The following is a 19019-nucleotide window of genomic DNA, read 5'->3' on the forward strand; positions in this document are numbered from 1 at the left end:
TGTAACCTTTGTGGTTGATGGCACAGCACATTGCCCCCCGCCCCCAACCAAAGGCTCCCCCAGCTCCCTGCTCAATCCCCAGCCACCCAGTGAAACGGGGGGGGGGGCCCCCCCCGAAGGCCCAGCCGTGGTGCCAGGCACGGTGGCTTTGCTGAGGCACTGCTGGCTTCTGGTGGCGGGCAGGCGCTGGCTGCTGCAACGCACCCCACCCGCGACACGGGCAGCGGGGCCAGCCCAGCACCCATCACTGGGATTTCGGTCTGTGGCCGTCACCTATTTCCTGTGTTGAAGGAGTGTGACGAATGGTTAGACCGGGGCGGGGGCCTGGGTGTCGGGATGCCTTGGTTGGGTCTGGGCCCTCCTTGGCCATTGATTTACTGCGCTGCTTTCGGGCACATCGTGGCACGCTGTGCCTCAGTTTCCCCAGCTGTGAAACGAAGCTAATGGTGCTGACTGGGCGGGCCTGTGTGTAGCCATCACTGACTCATATTTGTCATGCCCTCTGCGAGCCCACGCAGGGAGCTGCTGATGTAATTAGCTGCAGATGATAATGATGGTGCGGCTGACTCAAACCCGACTGTGAGAGACGCCGGGCTGCTCTGTGATGGCGCCACATACCGGCGAGGGGTGGCCTCTCTGGGATTCAAGCCACAAAGCTGTTGGGAAACAAAGGGGACGGAGCCGCAGCGGCTGTAGACAAGACAGGCTACAGCAAACCCTAGCGGGGCGCTATGGGACAGTGGGAGACGTGTGGGGCTGTCTTGGCCTCCCGTTGCGCTCACCGAACTGGGAAGGGGGGGGGTGTTGAGTAGCCGGGCCCTGAGGCCTGTGAACCGAGAGAACAAAGACACCTGGCTCTAAGGTGGGCAACCCGCTGGGAGGGGGGCAGATGTAAGCTCAGGGCTAGCCTGGGGGACGGACGTAGAGCTCAGCTAGACGGTGTGTGGGGCTTTAAACTCCTTGTTTTCTGCTGCTTTCTGCCACCCGCCAGGATGAAGCAATACTGTGGCTGGCGGGTCAGCCTGCTCCCGGCCGGTCCGGCCTCCCGCAGAGCAGAACCCACGCGGCGTTGGCCCTACCTGGTACGTGCGCTTGAGAGAGGTAAAGGTGCCGGGCCTGAGACCTGGGAAAGAGCCAGTTTTGGCCCTGGCCAGAGTCAACACAATGGGGAGAAGGAGCTGGATTCTACCTGGGCAAAAGGAACCAGCTACGTTTTCATAGACCAGGCAGTAGCACCCCCCCGGATCCATGTGCCCGGCTCACTGGGTCTGGCACTCACCAAGGAGGAGAATTGGAGCTCTGGTTACAGCCATGCTCGTGCTAACGAGGGGCAAATGGTGCAACGTAGTAGCTCCCTGCTAGAGCTGAATGTAATTTCAGAGCATATGGCTCAGAACCAGAAACGACCCCTGAACTCCCATTCAAAGCAGCCCCTCCAGGAGCAGGGCCGTTCCCTTTGCTTGTAAAGTTCTCTCCAGGCTGGTTTTACATCCCCCAAGCCGTGAAACTGCAGAGAAATCCATTTTACAGATGGGGAAACTGAGGCACAGTAAGGGGCAGTGACGTGCCCACGGTTCCCCAGCAGTGACAGGAATTGGACCAAGGGGTGATTCTTTCTGGGGGAGCCCCCGATCACACAGCAGATCAGTGGCAGAAGGGGTAACAGAACCCATGTCTCCTGAGGGCCGGTGCAGCGCCTTTTCCCACGGCCTAATCATAGACACGGAGGGCTGGAAGGGCCCGCAAGAGGTCATCTAGTCCAGCCCCCCCAAAAGTGAGGCAGGAGCAAAGAACCGCAGGCCACATCTGCCAGGTATTTGCCTAATTTGTTCTTAAAAACCTCCAGCGATAGGAATTCCACCACCCCCGGTTACCTGGTCCCCCGCTTAACTAGCCTTCGCGTGGGAAAGATTTTCCTAATCTCCAACCTCAACTTCTCTCGTCACAAACGGTGCCGATCCCTTCTTGTCACGGAGAACAACTGGTCACCGGCCTCTTCCTAACAACCGTTCAGGCATGTGAAGGTGGATCCTGTCCCTCCCCAGCCTTCTCGACTCTAGATGAAAAACGACCAGGCCTTTCACCCTGTCCTCACAGGGCCCGCTTGCTAAACCGCTCAAGTTTTGTTGCCCGCCTCTGGAGGCTCTCCAGTTTGTTCACATCTTTCTTGGTGCCCAGAACCAGCCCCAGTCCTCCAGCAGAGACCTTGCCAGCGCTGAGCAGAGCAGCACAATTAGCGGGTCTTACACGACACTCCTGTTAATCCACTCCAGAATTAACAGCGCTAAGACATTTCCCTTCTCTCTGCCTCCTCCTGCATGCTAACTAAATCGCCTCCCTCCTGCCCGGCTTTCAGACACTTCATCTCTCTGCTGCACCTTGTCACCTCGCTGTTGTTGACTAGGCTGGGAAGCCGGGAAGATTTACATGCTTTAGTCCATCTTCCTAAATCACAGGCTCCGGCTCCCTCCTTTCAAATCTTTCCTAAGTGAAGGCTGGATTCCTAAGCGCTCTGCAGAAATGGCAACCTCAGACTGCCAGATTTATCCCTGGGGTGTAAGTCCTGACAGCTGCACCAGTGTGGAGTACAAGGTGCAGGATGTTTATGATGGAGATGCTCCTCTTATGTGCATTACGGTAGCACCTAGGGTCTCCCAATGTGCTGGGTGCTGTACATACATATAGTCAGAGACAGTCCCTGCCCCAAAGAGCTCACAGTCCAAACCGATGAGACAGGCGCAGGGTACTTTATGCTGCCTTCAGTCCCTGAGATCTGGCCTCACATTGAGTGAGGTGCAAATGACTACGGATGCCTGCAGACCTGATTGGACGTCAGAGAAACGAAGCAGGTGAAACCTAAGGGCAAAGGGCAGGGATTTTGTACCCCCTCTTGGCTCAAAAGCTCATTAACAATGCTTACCTCAAATGCCCAGGGGACACTAAGGAGAAAAGCTGTCTTTGTTTAAAAAAAAAAAAAAAAGTCAGTCTCCACCCCTGCCCCTTTCCCACCGCTGGAAATCTGAGTAAGCCCACAGGCCACAGCTGCAACCTCAAAAGCAGCTGTGAAGCAAAAACACACCCCACAGGTCAGACCCGACTCAAGAGGACGGCTGTTTCTAAGGGTAATTAACAGAGCTTCAAAACCTGCCAGCCCATCATCAACAATCCACTGTCTAAACTGGAGGCCTGGCATCAGCCCCATTTTACAGATGGGGAAACTGAGGCACAGGCAGACTTTCCTCAGGATCACCCGGCATGCAAATGGCAGAGCTGGGAATAAACCCCACATTTCCCGAGTCCCAGGCCAGGGCTCTGCCCACTGGGCCACGCTCCTTCCCTGGTGAAGCCAATGCCAGAGTGTGGAATAGATCCCAAGCTGTCTGGTTCCCAAGTCCTGGCTCTTAACCTCCAAGGCCTGGTCCCGACCGTTGACTGGGTTGAAATAAAGCAGCAGACGCAGCCTCTGTCAGACGTGGATTTGCTTTTAATGCCATGTACAAAGTTTCCCAAAAGAAGAGGAGAAGTGCCACCAATTCAAAGGACTTTCAAAAATAAATTAAAGGGATCCTTTTTTCTGTGCAAAAAGGAAAGAAAATCTCCCCCCCCCCCACCCCCCAGCTACTCCATGGAGCCTAATTTAGGCTTAGAGCGAAGAAAAGGTTTGTACCCTGTAACCTCAGCCTGAATGAGCCTGGCCGGGACATGAATGTGCACCGAGAACACAGATTCCCTCCCCACATGCCCTGGGAGAAGCTGACGCCTGGATAAAGGTGCCCCCCCCCCACCCAGGAGCCTCTCCCTTTGATCCCAACACCTGCTTGTGACCCCCACGTGGAGAACCTCAGGCGAAGGCCTCCACCCCCAACCCCCCAACTAATTACATGATGTGGAAGCAGCTTGCCAGCTGCAGCCCTGAGATCCCGTTTCCCTGCCTGGGAAGGAATCTCCCTGGCCAATGAGGTGGGTTTGCCACGGGCTGGGGCACCCCAAGCAGGCACTGGTTCCTAGATGCAGAAAGGGAGGAGATCACCAGTGCGGGGTGGGGAGGGAGGAGATCAAAGCCAGGGCCGGCTCTGCCCTATTAGAAGTCCAGTCCCCCACTCTAACCAGTTCCACCTACCTGCCCCTCCCAGGATAAGACCCACAACTCCCAGCCCGTTCTAACCACTAGTCAGTGCTCCCTCCCTAGAGGGAACATGCATCTCCCACACACTGGATGGGGAGGGATTGTTTGGAGAATCGAAGCCCCGCTCTGGGAATGACTCTGCAGGACTCCAGAAGCCAGCTGGAGGAAGGAAGGTGAAGTGGCCTGGTATTTGGGCCAACGCTAAGCTCCTGCTCCAGGCAGAAACTGCGATGAGGGGGCATCTCAGCCACGCCTCCCCCCATTCCACGCCGGTTTTGGAGTTTCTGCCCCTGCAGTGGAGTCTGACTCGGTGCAGGATGCGGGGACGGATCCCACAGCAGGTGTTACTGTCTGGGGCTGAGCGGCTGGGGATCGTGTTGTGTTGAACATGCAGATGCAGCGACTGGGCCAGCCTGAAGTGAGTGCGAAACAACCGTCTCTACTCATCAGCTCTGCTCCTTGCGGGCCACAAGACCCGCAGATGGCGGCGGCACAGACTGTCCCTTTGAACTCCCATTAGACCTACAGCCAGCCGAGAACAGGCAGGGGAGCTAGATTCTAGCCTGATTCCCCCTGCTGCACCGGGTGTCCCCGAGACTCCTGGAACTTCACCGCTGACGATGCCTGAGACAGACACACCAGCTTGACTCTCAGATCCCCCCTGGGCTGACAGGAAAAGCTGCCCATCTTTTTACTCATACGGGGGGCACAGCTGCAAGCCACGGTGGATTCACTCAACAGCCGCCCTTTGAGGTGGGAGACGGACACCCCAGGGTCAGATTCACAGTGATAGCGCCAGCCCCACCGCAAGCAGTGCTACCCCATAGCACTAGGGCTTCAGCTGTATCTTGACCTGTATAAAAGACGAGCCACGCAACTGTCTTCACCTTGGGGGGCAGCTCTCTGCATTTCTGAAGTGCCTCTCACCCAGGCCAACACTTCCTTGTGTTTAATTGCCTGGCCCAGAACACGGAGGCGCTTCTCAAGCAAAACTGCCCCATGGCTTCAAGGGTGACCCTTCCTGACCGTTTAAATCCTCAGCCCAGATGTTGCGTTCCCATTCGGCCTGCCCCGTGCCACACAAGAACTGCCAGACCGGCTCTGTCCCAGAATCTGTCTAGTCCGGTATCCTGACTAACAGTGGCCAGCACCAGCTGCTTCACAGGACGTGGCAAGGAACGCTGCCGCAGGACTGCTGTCTTCCAAAGGAAGTGGGGTTCCTTCGACGCTCACGTGCATTCTCCGTTGCTTCCATGCCCCCCACCTGCCGGCAACAGGCGACTGGCCGTGAGGCAGCTCCGGAAGACCTAGGCTGCAGCTTTTCTTCACCCGAAGCAGGCTGCTCACTTGAAACCCTTCTGCTGCAGGGACTCGGGCAGCTCCAGGGCTAAGTCAGGGCCTCCAGGTATGACTCGGAGGAGCAGGAAGAGTCCCGCAAACCCAGCTCTCTGCTGCTCCGCTGTGGTAGCAGGAGGAAGGGCTTGGGACCAGTTTCAGGGCAGCTCTGAGTGCCCAGGCTTTTGCAACGTGAACCGGGCAGGGAGGTTTCAAGAGACGACTCTGCACTTCGCTCCTGCCATCCACGGAGGGCGAGACGCCTCCCAGCCTGCTCCCGCAATGTAGGCACGATCTTCACTTTATAGCTGGGGAAACCGAGGCAGAGCCTTGCCAAAGGCGCAGTAGCAAAGCTGGGAATTGAAGCCACATTGTCTGCTGCCCAGTTGCCTGCTCTAACCACTCAACCCCGCTCTCCTGCATTCTGCTAACAGGTATTGTGGGCCTACCAAACACAGATCAACTTCTTAACTCCTCTCTCAGCCCATGAACATCAATGGGGGGGGAGGGGGTTTCATGACCCATTCCTTAACCGCCTCCGAAATTTCACTGAGAAGGTGGCAGCACAAACCAGCCTTCGGCATGAATTGGTGGCGGCCTTGGCTGCTGTGAACGGCGTAGCAGATCTGCCGTCAACCACCCCCGTGGGGCGGGTGCTTTACAATGGAGTGCCTGGCACAGGGCTGATAACTCAGTTCAACGGTATTTGCACTGTAAAAAGTTTAAGGGGTTGGAGCGAGCCCCAGGTGAAGCCGCACGATGCACCATGATCAGACAGACCAGAAAGGGGATTAAAACAATGAGGCAGCCCGAGCCCTTTCCACCCGACTAAAAGAAAATGCAACCGTGTGACCTTAAAAGGAACGGCGGAGCCATGCTTTATTCTGGGACAGCGCACAGCTCAGGACTACCAGTAGATGGTGCTACAATCCCCAAAACACCTGTGGGCAGGGCCAGTTCTTCCTTGCCCTACACTCGTGCACTCATTTACACTGGTTCTGATCTGGTAGCATTTTGCACCCTGTGCCAGAGGTCCCCGGAGTGTGGGGCACACGCCTCCCCCCCAGAAGGGTGCGGAGGAACGTTTGGGAGAGGCACGGCAGGGCCAGGGAGGAAGCGCCACCCAGCCCTGCTACAGCCCCACACCCCAGCCTCCCACCACGGCTGGAGGGAGGGACGGAGGTGCTGACGGGGGTAAAGGGGGGCGCAGCATAACACGTCTGGGGACCACTGCACTATGTACCGGTGCAAACGAGCACAGGCCACAGAAACTGGGACTCAAGGCCTGGGATTTCAGTGCTACTGGCAGATGAGATCTGTGAAGCAGACCCAGGTTCCTGATACCAGATCTTGGCACCCAGACCTCCCATTTGACTTCAGCCAGGGTTGCCGGGCGGCTCCGACTGCAGGATCGGGATCATTTGTAGCTAAGTGCCACGGACTCCTCAGAATTTGAGGCTTTCCCCGTTCCGTTACTCGCGGAGGAAACGTGAGTCAATGGAAAACCCAGGCGGGCGGAAACGTCTTTGCGAAGCTGCTGGCGTTTTTCAAGTGGAGGAAAAGCGGCTTTGTTTCGTAAGTCCCTGTTATTCCCTCCCTGGGAAAACGGCCCCTTTCGCTTAAATGTGCAAAAGATCTCTAGAGCGAGTGAGTGCGTCTCTGTAGTTCAGGCGGGGAAGCCGGACAGTCCACCCAAAAGCAGAGCAAGAAGCGAAACTCTCGGGCAGATCGCGAAAGTGCAGGAAGCGTCTGGGCGAAAACCGCACGGTAACTAAAGCTGGTCAATTCCCCATGGATCTGAGCGGAGCATCTGGAAGGGGCTTAAACCCAAGGACCTGACTCTTGATGACACGAAGGTTCCAGCAGCACAAAAGGGGCCCTCCCATGGGCGTGGGGGACAGTTACCCCAACTTTAAGGCCTCATTAGTGGGGTGGAAAGTGGCCTCAGCGTGCGTGAGAATCAGGCCCAGAGTGCGATCGCCTGTAGCCATCGATCCTGACACACTGTGACCAGGGATCCTTCTACAAGACTACGGTCCTAGGAGGCAGCAACTACTGTCAGCCGGGTGCTACGTCCTCTCCCCGCGCCACGTCCCTGGATCCTAAGCCCTTACCCTGGCTCCATCTCCCTTGAGCACGTGCTTGTGGGCTGGGGGGGATGCGGGGAACTCCGCCGGGACTGCGGCGTGCAGCACAGAATCTCCTCCCGCCGCAGAGGCTCAGCGGCGCCCCCCCAGGGGGAGCGGCCGAACTAGGCCGAAGCTACGCTAGTTCTGCCGAACCGGACCAGTAGCCACGTTAACTATTCACCTCCCTGAACCGCAGGACCGTCCCAACCACTGCCATGTCCCAACCACTGCCATGTCCCCACCCCCATGCTCCCTCCCGCTTCCGGGGGGTGGGGGGGAGGCGGTCCGTGTGGCTACGACGTATGGCACTAGACATGCGGGCGTGAGGCCTCCTCGAAGAGGTTTTCGTGGTAGGCCTCGCCACCAGGGGGGTGCCACCAGTGCCCCCCCTGGGAGAAGCAGTCGCTCAGTTCCACCTCCTGCATGTCCTCCGTAGCCATGACCTCTTCCTGGGGCGGGAAGAAAGTTCGGAGCTGACGGAGACGGTCGGGGGGAAGCCAGCCTGGCTCCGGGAATCTCACCTGGGGGAGGGAAAGCGAGATGTGGAAGGACATCCGGGACAGAGGCACAAGGATGCAGGCCTAGTACAGCTCCTCCCTCCTGATGGAAATGACCCTGAATGAGTCAATGGAGGACTGAACCCAGGACGTGTCTCCTGAAAACAGGAGTTGCTACTGCCATAACCAAAGCACTGAAGTGGAGTAGCCGGAGGCAGCAGCCGACTCATAAGCCTCCCCTGGGAGGAGACAAGGGGGAGTCATCAGGGGCTATCGTCCACCACCCTCACTGGCCATGTGCGTAAGCCAGAGACACTGCAGCTCCATCCATCCCTGATCGCGTCTCTGACCTTCCCGTTAACTTGGCCACATCCTGCTTCCCCCGAGATAGTCCCCTTCCAGGCCTGGCTCCGGATCCCAGATCCACATAGGGAGGGGCTAATCATTTATACAGAGCCCAGCATGAGGTCTGTGGGTGCTTTATAGGAGTGAAAATATTGTAGCTAGGGAGCGGAGCTGAACCCAGGGCTTGAGAGAGAATCAGCTTCTGGGTTTAAGTAACTGGCTCGGCCAGAGCACCTGCCATCTAAGAGGCTCGGAGTCATTCGCAAACAACAGATCAAGCGCTCCCTGGAGGTATTAGTAGCTACATGGTACAAAGAGGGAAACTGAGGCATGGAGGGAGGACGCAACTTGCCCAGCGGCACCCAGCAGCAGCGCCGGGAATAGATCCCTGACCTCCTGAGTCTCAGCCCCCAGACTGTCTCTGCTGCTAGGTGCAGGGCTGACTGAGACACTAGGCAAAATCCTCTCAAGGCTGGATGGGGTTTGCTGGGCGTCTCTTTGGGGCGGCCGGTCATTTCATTGCTTCAGACCTCAGGGAAGGATGCCGGTGTGAACTGGAACGGGGCCATCGATGGGGCTATGGACCTGGATGCCAGCGACACATCAGCCCCGTGGCATCCGCGCCAGGTCCCTTGGGAGGTGTCTCCCCCGCCCACACGGGCAAGGTTCCTCACCTGGAAGTGTATGATGAGCTGGCCCTTTTGGGCGTTGTTCCTGTAGATGGGCATGCCCTCGTTGGAAATGCACTTCACTGATCCCGGCCGGATGACATCACCTGAGTGGTTGGATTAAAGAAAGCCAGGCAGTTTCAGCCCGTGCGTGACGCTGCTTTGGAAACCCATGTGCCAGCAGCCTCACCGGGCTGGGGCAGCTCCCTGCACAACCCCTGGCTTGCTGGGCTCCAGCCTGGGTTGCCCTGATGGCAGTGAGCCCAAGGAACTGTATCAAGGTCAAGCCCTGGCATGCTGTGATCAAGAGGTGCCAGGGAGATGCCCAGGAGACGTTCAAGAGGTTGGGGGGGGAGGTCCCTAGATGAGCCCGTCACAATGGTCTGGGTAGTGGGGGCTCCTAGCTGCAGGGCTTTGCTTTACTAACCTTCAAAGGAGGCATCCTTCGGGTCCAACGTGCTGGGGTATGGACCATCCCTGGGCTAATAGGGAGTATTATTGAGTCCACGTGGTTGCACTTAATCTGAGTCATGTGGCCAGATGGCATGGGGATGGGCACACAAATAAATAAAGGTCTGTCCAGAGAGGGCAGGTATCACCCTCATGCTACAGGTGGGGAAACTGAGGCACAGAGTGCCAAGGTGGGAACAGAACCCAGGAGTCCTGGTGTCCAGTCCCTCCCTGTTCTAACCACTCCCCTCCCAGGCCCAGGAATAGAACCCAGGAGTCCTGACTACTCCAGGTGGCTGGCTCACCTCGCTGCGAAGAAACGAGCAGGGTCCTGTTGTCCAGAGTGCGGATGACGTGCTTGTAACCGCAGAGAGCCTCCACTATGCTGATCTCCTTTCTGACAATGAGGTTGTTACCAATGCGCTTGAACACAGGATGCTCCTTCTGATCCAGGACAATGACTACGTCCCCAGGCTCTAGGCCGGGCACCTGGTCCCCTTCCTCGTGGAACGTGATCCTCTGCTTGTCCTGCATGCCTGCAAAAATCAACACAGATAGCCTGTGGGGTGATGTAGGGCACCAGGTTATTTGTAACGGTGCCTATCACTTTGGCGTTCAAATTACATACGCACAAAAATGATTTCACCTAGTGTGGGAATGCAGCCACCTCTGGGGTAGAACACAGCAGCCGCTTAGCCGCACCCAGCAGCACTGCAGAGTGAGTGCTCACCCAGCACTGAGATGCAGCCATCTGTGTGGAGGAACACAGCAGCTGATTCACAGCCACACATAACAGGACAGGACAGGAAGCGAAGAGTACTCCCACATATGACTGAAACTGCAAGAGGAATTTAGGGAGGTGTGAAAACCATGGGAACCGAAGGTCTGATGGAGTGGACCAGTGATACTCAGACTGCAGCGCAGGAGCCAAAAGCGGCTCTTTAATGTGTCTCCTGCAGCTCTTCGCAGCACATGCTCTGTGAGATTTAATTATTAACCAGCCTCAGTTATTAACCAATCAGGATGCTTTCCCTATGTTATTAACCAATTAAATTATCAACTTGCACTAAATTATTAACTTATTTGCTGTGAGAATAACACATATTTGCAAAGACCTACAAGATAATAAGGTGATAAGTAACAGTCAGCATGGATTTGTCAAGGACAAATTGTGCCAAACCAACTAACTTTCTTTGACAGGGTAACAAGCCTTTTGGATAGGGGAGAAGCAGTACACGTGGCAAATCTTGATTTTAGTAAGGCTTTAGATACTGTCTCGCACGACCATCTCATAAACAAGCTAGGGAAACACAGCCTAGATGGAGCTACTATAAGGTGGGTGCATAACTGGTTGGAAAACCGTTCCCAGAGTACTTATCAATGGTTCACCGTCAAGTTGGGAGTGGCGTATCGAGTGGGGTCCTGCAGGGATCAGTTCTGTTCAAGAACTTCATCAATGATTTAGATAATGGCATCAAAAGACAAGTGTTTTGGAGGCTAGGATTAAAATTCAAACCGATCTGGACAAACTGGAGAAATGGTCTGAAGTAAATAAGTTGAAATTCGATAAGGACAAGTGCAAAGTATTCCACCTGGGAAGGAACAATCAGTTGCACACATACAAAATGGGAAATAACTCCGGAGGAAAGAGCCTTGTAGAAAGGGATCTATGGGGGTTGGGGGGAAGAGGCGACTGAAGCACAGAGGGGGTCATGGACTTGTTCAGGATCACATCGAGTGGGTCAATGGGAGAGCTGGGAGCAGAAGCTAGAAGACCCGGCTGCCAGATGGCCACCGGACCACGCTGCCTTGCAGATGCAGGAATGGAACCCAGGAGTCCTGGCCCCCAGTTGCTGGACCAGACCGCCTGGGTTCCCCCTCTCTTGAAATACCAGGATCCAGACAGTGCCCTGGCCTCACCTTTGTCCAGGTGGACATTCAGGATCTTCTTCTCGCGCACCACCCGCCTGCCGTTGCAGCTCAGGCAGCGGTCTAGGGGCCGGACCCACTCGCCCTGGCCGTGGCACTGCGAGCACATGGTCTGGATCTGCTGGATCATGCTGGGCCCCACCTGGTGGACCTGAAACTCCCTGCCGGTGCCATGGCACTTGGGGCACCTGCTGTCAACACCATCCCGGACCCCGAAGCCTGCGGACAAGGGAAGAGAGACAAGACAGGGGGCATCAGTGCAGGTCTGGGGGCTCCCTTGGTGGGACGGGGTCTAGTCTCTGAGCCGGGAGACACAATGCAGAGCTACACAGCAGCAGCTTCAGGGCGAAGCTCCCACATTGTCTCCATCTTACATCCCCCCCGGCAGGGTAAACAGGTACATGGAACGGATGGACGGGAGGCACCAGCCAAGGATCTTAGCGCTCGTGGCGGAGAAGAGAAGGGGTGGAGCAAAATCCTCATCCCCACTGCCCGGCTTTGCCTATCTGGTGCAGTGATTTGCCCGTGAGGACAGTCAGGCAGTCCTGACTCCGTCTCCTGCTCTAACCACTAGCACCCACTCCCTCCCAGACCTGGGAAAAGAACCCAGTAATCCTGACTCCCAGGCCTCCCTGCTGTAACCATTACCCCCCTCTTCCTGCTCAGACCCAGGAACAGAACCCCGGAGTCCTGACTCCCAGGCCTTCCTGCTCTAATCACTAGGTCACACTCCCCTCCCGGAGCCAGGAACAGAACCTGAGTCTTGGCCCCCAGTCCCCTGACCACGCTTCCTCTCCACACATGCACGGCAGGTGCCATAATCTGAGGATGAGACCCAGCGGGAAGAGCCCAGGCAGGAATGCACTGACCTCCCCTCCATTACAGCTCCACCCCCAAATCAGGGTCACTCCCGGTGTTACCCAGAGGGAGCTTTGAAATGCACATGGGAAAAAGGAAGTCCCAATAGGCTCCGCCCCTCCTGTTCCTCCTTGGATGGAGACTAGGGGGCAGAGGCGTGCTTCCCACCCCACTTTCTACATTGAACCTGGAACTCCCGCAGGGCCCTAGACCCTGAGCCGGTGGCTCGCTCACCATTGCACTTGCTGCAGATGATGTTCTTCTGGAGGGACAGCTTCCGGCTGGCGCCATTGTACAGATCCTCCAGGGACACCGAGAGCGTATGCACCACTGTCTTGCCTGGCCCCAGGACAGAGAGAGACCAGACTCAGATCAAGGACATGGCTTCTCTCCCTGCTCCTACCTTTGGCTTGCCTCCCGGCTCCACCCGTAGTCCTTATGCCCCTTGGGGAAAGCAGTCTCACATCACCATAGCGCCTTAGAACAGCTTTACAAGCTAAACACATACAGGGATTGCTTGCCCCAACCCAGAAATGCAGCCACCTCTGGGGTGGGAAGTAGCAGCTGTTCAACAGTGAAGAGCAATGCTGTATATGGATCACTTGCCCAGCACTAAAATGCAACCACCTCTGAGGATGAAACATGGCAGCAGTTTAGCAACTACATAACCTCACGCAACAGGTTAGTATCAAAACTGTTCCGTCAGTTACAGGGCCATCTGCACCTTGGACCCTCTCTCCAGTCTCTCTGAGTGCACCACTACAAGTGACACACCTTTCCCACTTCTGGACCGGGTAGCAGGGCTATAGCCCCGTGACCAACCCTGATAACAGGCCTGGCTGCGTTTGGTCCCTGCAATTCTTCCCTTTGGGAGCCACGACCCGTGGTCAATACAGAGACCAGACAACTTTCTTACAACGAAGTATCGTTCAATCTTAACAGCAAAATACAGCATGAGAGACCCAAAAGTCAATCTCCAAATCCACCTTCCTCCAAGGCTTGCCAACCCCTGGAAACTGAGGAAGGCCCAGACACTTCAGCCTGTGTCTCTGTCTTGGCCGATTCTCCAACAGCTCAATGGCAACTGCCTTCCTCCACCCCCGGCTCTCTAGAGAACGACCTTTTAACTGTCCAAGGACCTGTCAGTTCCCAGCCTTCGCGAGGAAGCCTCGGTTACTTGCAAACTCCCAGAGCCAGACACCCACCATCTCCCTTGAAGACCTGTCCCGCCCAGCTCAGGCAGACCTCTGGGCTTAACCCTGATCTCCAAGGGCGAGCCCATCCCAGGTACCTCTCCTCTCTGCCCCGCCAGGCATCCGCACCCCTCCTCTGAAGAACGTGTTGAATATGTCCATGGGGGTGCCGAATCCGCCTCGGCCTCCCATGGGGCCTTCTTTCATGGCTCGTTCCCCGCCCCGGTCGTACAGCGCCCTCTTGTGGTTGTCCGACAGCACCTCGTAGGCGTGCGCGATCTGCTTGAACTGGGGAAGGGGAGAGGGTTAGAGGCGCCACGCTGCAATGGGCAAGCGGCTGGCTCAGCTCCCACCACAGAGGGATCGCTGCCCTCTCTACCTACCCGGTCTCCTTCGCTGGGGTTCTTGTCGGGATGGTATTTCAGCGCCAGCCGCCGGTAGGCTCGCTTGATCTCGTCCAACGGGGCGCCTGGCTTGACGCCCAGCAAGTCGTAGTAGCCTGTTTCCTTCACCATCTTCCCTCTCTGATGTGCTGGTGGAAGAGGAGAAAGCAGGTTCAAACAGGGCCCCCCGCCCCGCTAATCCAACGCCACGGCACCACCCGCTGGGTCCCCCAGACTGCTGCACCCATTCTGACAGGCCCCGTGCCCTGAGCTGGCAGACTATACATCAGCCTAAGATACCTGTATGGCCCCCATCACCACAGTATCTCAAACTCTGTAACATATTTATCCTCAGAACACCCCTGTGGGGCAGGGCAGTGCTATTATCCCCATTGTACTGATGGGAACACTGAGGCACAGAGCAGCTAAGGGACTCACCCAAGGTCTGTGGCAAAGCTGGGATTTGAACCCAGGACTCCCAAGTCTGAGGCGACTGCTTTAGCCATGGAATATATCCCCAAACGTGACTCTAGTGTTAGCACCAGGATTAAGAGGCCTGAAGGCTGGAATCCGACGTTTATCCAGATGGCAAGACACGCCATCCCCACTTCTCCTCCAGCGGATCTTCCATCGCTGCTGGGCCAAACCTGAGTGGCACTGCGACCCCACACGAAACGCCCCCAAAGCAGGAAGCTGGGCCCAGCCCTACAGGGCAGGAGCTGAACCACCACTGCAGATTTGCACTTTCTCTGTCTCTTCCCCCCCGCCAGCCACAGCCTCCCCTCAGCAGTAATTTATTTTGGAATGGGGGGAGCCTACATTTCAGATTTTGCCCCGGGCCCCCGGAAACCTCTGCGCAGCCCTGCTTCTGGCCTTGCAATCTACAGATTAATGCTGCTGGCAATGGCAACATGGATCTTAATGCCCTTTGGGAAGTAGGACAAGGCCCGCTCTGAATTTACCGCATACCTGACAGGCAGGAATGACTTTTTTTTAATCACTAGGGACCAGGGGTGTGGCGTGTTAAGTGGGAACAAGGCTCAGAATGGGGACGCTTCTCCCTTCCTACGTTCCTCTATTTAATCCCTCCCTACGCATCTGTCCTAGCTCCCCACCCCTGCAAACCAGGGCTGCTGAGCCTGTTTAGTACCTACTTCCAGCCTGCCAGTGTAGGCAAATGGAAAAGGTTCTTGGATTAGGTAATAAAGGGGACCACCTTGACCACAAGCAGCAGGCTGGCCCACGTCAGCTGTGCTGACAGTACAGAGAAGGCCCGGGGCCATGCGGCTGACCCTGGGCATAATCCATTATGATTATGTTACCCAAGAGGGTTGAATAACATGGCTCTGGCAAACTTTGTTGGCTGATTCTGTAAGGAGTTGAACGCCTTCCGCTGGGGAACAAGTACCCTCTGCGGCTTCCGAAGCCAACAGGTGCTGAGGGTGCTCAGTGGCTTTCAGGAGACACTCAGCAGGTGGCAGGTGCTTTGCTTCTGGACCCGCTCCCAGATCTCCGGCCAGCTTTGACTGAATTTGTGGGATTCCTAGCTCTGTGCCCTTGCTACAGATCCCCAGTCCAGGATGCCGGAGAAACTGGAGGGCATGGTGTAAATTACACACCCAGGAGCTTAGACAGGGTAAGTCTGAAGCCAGCGTGATCTATTCCCTTGACCCCCCTCCCCATCCAATCCACACAACGTAGCTCTGAGCTCATACCCTTATCCTAAAGGCTGCAGCTGGAACCTTGGACCAGCTTAACATCCAAGTCATCCAGAGCAGGGTTAGACCCTTGCTAAAACCAGCCATTTTAAAGGGCAAAGAGCTGCAGTGTGGGTTACCAACTTCGTTTCACAATAGCTGGGGCCAGATGTTGGAAGATTCATCCCCGACTGGTTGAACCAGCTAGCCCAGGACGAGGTGTGAAAGATGGTGAGGTTGCAGGATCAACGCCCTGGTGACAGACCTGGCAATCCCAGCTGTTGGCAATTTCAGCAGGGTGCTGCCCCTGGACCCTGTTGGGGTGTAACAGCCTCTGGCTAGTAGAGACATAATAAGATCAAAGTGCCACCATCCCCCACCTGCTGGAAGGAGTTGCTCCCTTGTGCTCCTCTCTTCTCCTCACTCCTGAGCCTCTTAACTACTGCCCATGGGGAGGGTCTTTGCTACTTTACACCCCCCCACCTCTGTTTTTAGGGCTGCCCTCCTCCGCAAACAGCAACAGCATCTCTGCGGCTCCTCAGCCCTCTCCCAGGAAGCAGCACAGCCAGATCAGGCATATAGGGCTCCAACAGCCATTGTGAAACTGACCAGAATCTTGTTAATTACAGGGCCGTCACAGCTCCCAGCCACAGAGCCTCTGTCTGCAGACTCAGGCACATGGGGCTGCTTTGTTCATACTTGGATGGGTTTTTTTTTTTTTTTTTGCAACTTTAAGGGCTGGAAACGTCTGTTAAAATGAAAGCTGAGGGTGTTACAGCTGCTGCCGGGAACGGCACTTTCAACTCACGGGATCCGGTTTTTTCAAGAGAACGCTGGGAGTATCTTAGGAGTTAGGACAGCCCTGCCAACAGGTGCTCGGAAACGACAGTGCTGAGGGCCATATAAGAACCTAAAGAGAACAAAACACCCCTCTTTCTCCACACTGGAAACCCCTAATACCTGCAGCAAGCGGAGCGGGCCTGTCAGCTCACAAGAGTTCAATCAGCCCAAGCCAGGATGTGGGGCTGGGCCTTTGCCCCCCATACCACAGTGCCATTTGCTTGAGCATCACCCCCAACCTGATGCTCATCCACTCACAGAGCTCTTTCACTGGAGTTAACTGGTGCTTTAAACCCAAGCTAGCTGGCCCACCGGGGTGGGCAGCTGAAGCTGGAGTGCTGCTCCAGAGGACCCTGTTCTACTCGAGTTAATTCACCGTGCAGCCACTCTCACTTACGCTGGTGCAAACCCCTCTGTAAACATGCTTGTATCGGTTTGAAACTGGTTATGTCCGTTAAACTCACGCATGTAAATCACCAACAGATGCTAACCCAATACAACAGAGTTACCGTGGTTTAACTAATCCTGTTTAAAACTGCACCTTTAATTAAACAGGGGCAACTCTGTGCCTAGAACAGGCATCATGCTAGTTTCAAATGGGAAGCCACACCAGGGTACAAAAGCATATCCAGGGACAGTCTCAGCAGAGAGACCAAGGGTACACTGTATCATTTGTGTGGATAAAGGAAAGATCTCAGGCTCCAGGGCTGTCAACTCAGAGGGCAGTTAACGAACTCGAGCTAATTCTCCCCAGTAAAGACATGCTGGAGGAAACCCCCCCATGGCCCATCAGCTGGGAAGGCGGCAGGTGCTTCAGAGGCTGTGAAGGATGAGCCTGAGTATGGGTGGATTGGGGGGGGGGGCATTGCTGGAGAGTGAATCTTCTAGGCAGGGAGCAGGCCTAGCGCCGACCGGCCCCATCCCTGCCCCTGGCCGGGTGAATGGGGCGCTGTCCCCATGGCCTTTCTGCTCAGGGTGCAAACGGGGGAGGTGATGGCGTTGCACCCTGCAGCACCTGGGGGCAGGGAGGGGCTGCCCCAGTTCGCCCAACCACCCTTCGCAGGGTACACCGGTCTGTGCAGTGACACGGTACACAGCCCTGACCCTCCCTCCTGGGGGGGATATGGGGGAGCGTCTGGACCCTAGGATGGGGGGGACGGGAGACTCAGACATCTAAGGACTGGTCAATCGATTCCTGGGGTGGGGGCGTAACCCAGGCAACCAGGGGCTGTTTGGGATTTTCCCCAAGAGGGAAAGGACCCAGGCGTCCGGGAAAGGGGGATGGGCGGGAGGGGGGACGGCGCTGGCCTCTGGATCTCCCAGCGGGGACAAGCCCCTCAGTCCTTGGGGTGGGAAGAAGACCCAGGCGTCCGAGAAGGGGGTATACGCTTGGGGCGGGGGAGGGGCCGGTCCCCAGGGGGGAAGGACCCAGGCGTCCGGGGAGGCCGACCCGGGGATGGCAGATGCCGGGGGTGGGGGAAGAAGGGACCCAGGCGTCCGGGGGGGGGGGGGAGGGGAGGGGCACCCGGGGACCGCAGACCATGGCGGGGGGGGAGGGGACCCAGGCATCCGGGGACCCCCCCCCGTAACCGTAACTCACCTACCGACCCCCCAGCTGCTTCCACCCTCCTCCGCTTCGAACTCTCTGGAAGCCCGGCCACGCCCCCTCTCCACCCATTGGCTGCCGCCCAGCCCCCTGGACACGCCCCTTCACCGGGCCCGCATCGCCCATTGGTTCGAGCTCCCCCGCGAGCTCCGCCCCCCAGGGCGGATAAGGCCACGCCCCCCTCCCCGCCGCCCATTGTCTGGCCTTCGGAGAGGGCGCCAAGCCCTCCCTTCCTCCTTCCCGCAGGCAGCCCGGGACCCCGCCCCCTCCCTGCCCTGATTGGCGGCGGGGCCGGCCTCCCCACCGCCGCATGCGCCCCAGCCATTGGCTGTCGTCACGCCCCTCCAGGGGAAGGCGCTGCTGTGATTGGTCAGACCGCTAGAAAGCGTGGGCCAATCATCTTGAAGGGTGCGGATTTCAAATTCTGCCTGGAGCAGCCAGGCATGGGCAGGGGGGAGGGGCAGGGGCGAAGGGGGCGGGGCTGGGAGGAAGAAGAGGGAGAGAGGAAGAAGGGGGAGGGGGAAGGGAGGAAGAAGGGGGAGGGGTGAGGGAGGAAGAAGAGGGGGAGGGAGGGGAAAAGGGGAGGGGAGGAGTAAAGGGAGGGGGAGAGAGGAAGGGGGGTGGGAAAGGGGGAGGGGAGATAATAGGATAATGAAATGGGGGGACTAAGGTTCGGGCCCGGCTCTCCTAGGCCAGTTCCCGCAGGCTGTACTCAGGCCGGCTAATCTCATTGCCCAAGCCCCTCTCGGGGCTCTGTCTTTCACTTGTTGGGGGTGGGGGGTGTTTCCTGGTTGCTGATTTACTGGTGGTCCAATATCGGAAGGGTCCTGAAATTGGGGGCACAGCAAATGCAGAACGAAGCGGGCCCAAGGACTGTAAAGGCCCGCAGCCCAGGAGAGGGGATGAACAGTCCAGCTACAAAAAGGAGGGTGTGTAACTAGACAGCTGCCCCCATACTTCGTT

The 19019-nt window shown here is 56.9% G+C and overlaps 1 protein-coding gene across 3 annotated transcripts; it reads right to left on the reverse strand.

Annotated features, from left to right (window-relative positions):
* Positions 1-4241: 4241 nt before the first annotated feature.
* LOC137167366 (dnaJ homolog subfamily A member 1-like) lies at positions 4242-18105 on the reverse strand. 3 transcript variants are annotated; one of them, XM_067569471.1, is made up of 8 exons: positions 18051-18105; positions 13914-14062; positions 13629-13818; positions 12572-12676; positions 11471-11698; positions 9856-10086; positions 9107-9207; positions 4242-8111 (listed from the first exon to the last, which is right to left on the reverse strand). In XM_067569471.1, the coding sequence occupies exons 2-8, from the start codon at positions 14043-14045 to the stop codon at positions 7899-7901; spliced, it is 1200 nt and encodes a 399-aa protein (XP_067425572.1). In that variant the 5' UTR covers positions 14046-14062; positions 18051-18105; the 3' UTR covers positions 4242-7898. The 3 variants fall into 3 exon arrangements, with proteins under 3 accessions (XP_067425572.1, XP_067425573.1, XP_067425574.1); XM_067569472.1 differs by having other exon boundaries at positions 18055-18061; XM_067569473.1 differs by lacking the exon at positions 18051-18105 and adding an exon at positions 14352-14420.
* Positions 18106-19019: the final 914 nt, after the last annotated feature.

The sequence above is a fragment of the Emydura macquarii genome, unplaced genomic scaffold (assembly GCF_026122565.2).
Source record: "Emydura macquarii macquarii isolate MOO-44397 ecotype Brisbane River unplaced genomic scaffold, CSIRO-AGI_Emac_v2 contig_2924, whole genome shotgun sequence".
In the NCBI taxonomy this organism is placed as follows: Eukaryota; Metazoa; Chordata; order Testudines; family Chelidae; genus Emydura; species Emydura macquarii.